This window comes from Propithecus coquereli, unplaced genomic scaffold (assembly GCF_000956105.1).
Source record: "Propithecus coquereli isolate 6110/MARCELLA unplaced genomic scaffold, Pcoq_1.0 Scaffold57, whole genome shotgun sequence".
Taxonomy (NCBI): Eukaryota; Metazoa; Chordata; class Mammalia; order Primates; family Indriidae; genus Propithecus; species Propithecus coquereli.
In genome coordinates this window covers 3,469,435-3,471,267 of record NW_012151618.1, presented here as the reverse complement: position 1 = coordinate 3,471,267, position 1,833 = coordinate 3,469,435, and the positions used below count along the sequence as shown (strand labels likewise).

General features: G+C 33.1%; 1 protein-coding gene across 1 annotated transcript in view; it reads right to left on the bottom strand.

The window, feature by feature from the left end:
• The window catches only part of UNC13C (unc-13 homolog C (C. elegans)), a 656,589-nt gene that overhangs the window by 131,566 nt on the left and 523,190 nt on the right, over positions 1 to 1,833 (bottom strand). The window contains 1 exon segment of the mRNA XM_012658024.1: positions 366 to 443. Coding sequence (XP_012513478.1) covers positions 366 to 443 — 78 coding nt within the window.

Sequence of the window (1,833 nt, the reverse complement as noted above, 5' to 3'; positions counted from 1 at the left end):
TAAATTATATTAATTTTAGTATTGGTTTCAAAATGAAACTAGGTGGTGCCAATACTTATCTAGTTTTTAACTACCCAATTTTCATCTCCAATATTGTATGAATGTGAGTTTTCAATTATTTATGCTAGTCTTCTTCCTTAACAATATGGAAAACCACAAGTGGGCTGTGTCAAGACACTCAACCTTCCTGTGAATTAAAACCAACTCAAGACTACTAGGGAAGTTTTCAAACAATTTCTTGAGGTCCCTATTTTTTTATCATCCTGTATGAAAACAGAAAGTAAATAATTTCTCTTGCCTTTTCACCGTTTGAAGAAGTAAATCTCAACTGATGGATACTTGAAAGCAGAGACATTTTTACTTACCACATTTTCCTTATCACAATACGAACTGAAATCACTTGATACAATTGCAGCATACTGGAGCAGCACTTTGTTGATGGTCTAAGAAAGAAAACATTGTGAAATGTATCCAGGTGTGTGGTTTTACACATACTGCTATCCAGGTTAATACTAAGTCAGGCAAACTTTTCATATGTTTTTCAGCTGAGAGGAGATCATATGCAGTGATTCAATCTATGCCCTTGCCAAAAAAAGGATCTCTACTTTACTCAGAAGATACATCGACCTCTTGTGGCAACCTCCTCTATTTTTATATACTTATTATGGAATGATCTCTAATGCCTTCCCCCCTTTACCCCCCGAATAGATACCTTATGCTTTGAATCATCTCTTATGGTTTCTAGTCCCTACCCACCCCTCCTACCAACCATGCCAAAATTCTTCATGGTGGTCATCTTCTGAACTTTCTCCAATGTTCCTAAATACCTTGTTTATAAGTGGAATCAGAGCATTCCTGTGCACATCACTTAGCTATGATTATTTTCAGTAATTTTCTGCAATAATGAGTCATACTGAGTACTATCAAAAATTACCTCTTAAAACCTAAAATTTCAGCTTTTACATTACACTATTTCTGCACCTCAATTCATTTACCTTTTGTTTAGTAAGTTACTTAGTAACACATTATTTGCTAAAAATACTGCCTTATCTTTCCCTCTTGCTGTCCCTTTTGTCTTAATTCTATATTTTCTTTCGCTCTCTAATAACTATTTCTGAGCCTAAGAACGTCCTCTGTTTTTATTAATTACACAGAGAAAAACGAACCATGTTCATTAAATTTTATCTCAATTACTTAAAGATATATTGAGTTTTCATCCTACTGCTTTTATATATAGATTGAATTATAGTAAACCACATATAGATGTGATTTGCTTAGGCAAGATAAAGCATCAATGAAAGAAATATGTCATCTCTTTTCATAGAAAAGCAAAGACAAAAAGCTTTTTATTTTCTTTTGTGGACAACAAATTTGTCTGAATTTTCTTAGTGGCTCAAAATCTACTGGGAGTGATACTCCAAGGAGTTACCTGAAAAAGAGATATTTAATCTGTAAAGGTGAATTCACCAAATTGACTATGAACTTGTTTTATAGACTTTTAAAATCACAATGAAAACCTGAAATTAGGGATAACAAGCAGCCAGAAAGTTGATACTTTGTAGAAGAACACAGCAATATGGTAACAGACATCAATTTAATTAGAAAGTCTGCCTTGAAAAATATAAAATCTTATCAAGCAGCAGACCAATAAATCCAGGAAAACAGATGGCCGATCACACTATCTTCTAAATGTGCCTCTTCAAATTTTACTTTAGACATAATGTTGAGTTACTTCAGGCTAACCTAAGGGAGCACTAATTCATATGTACATACAAACACTACTCTCAATTTGCAGTTTCTTAATGACAGTTAAACTTTAAGAATCATTTTATC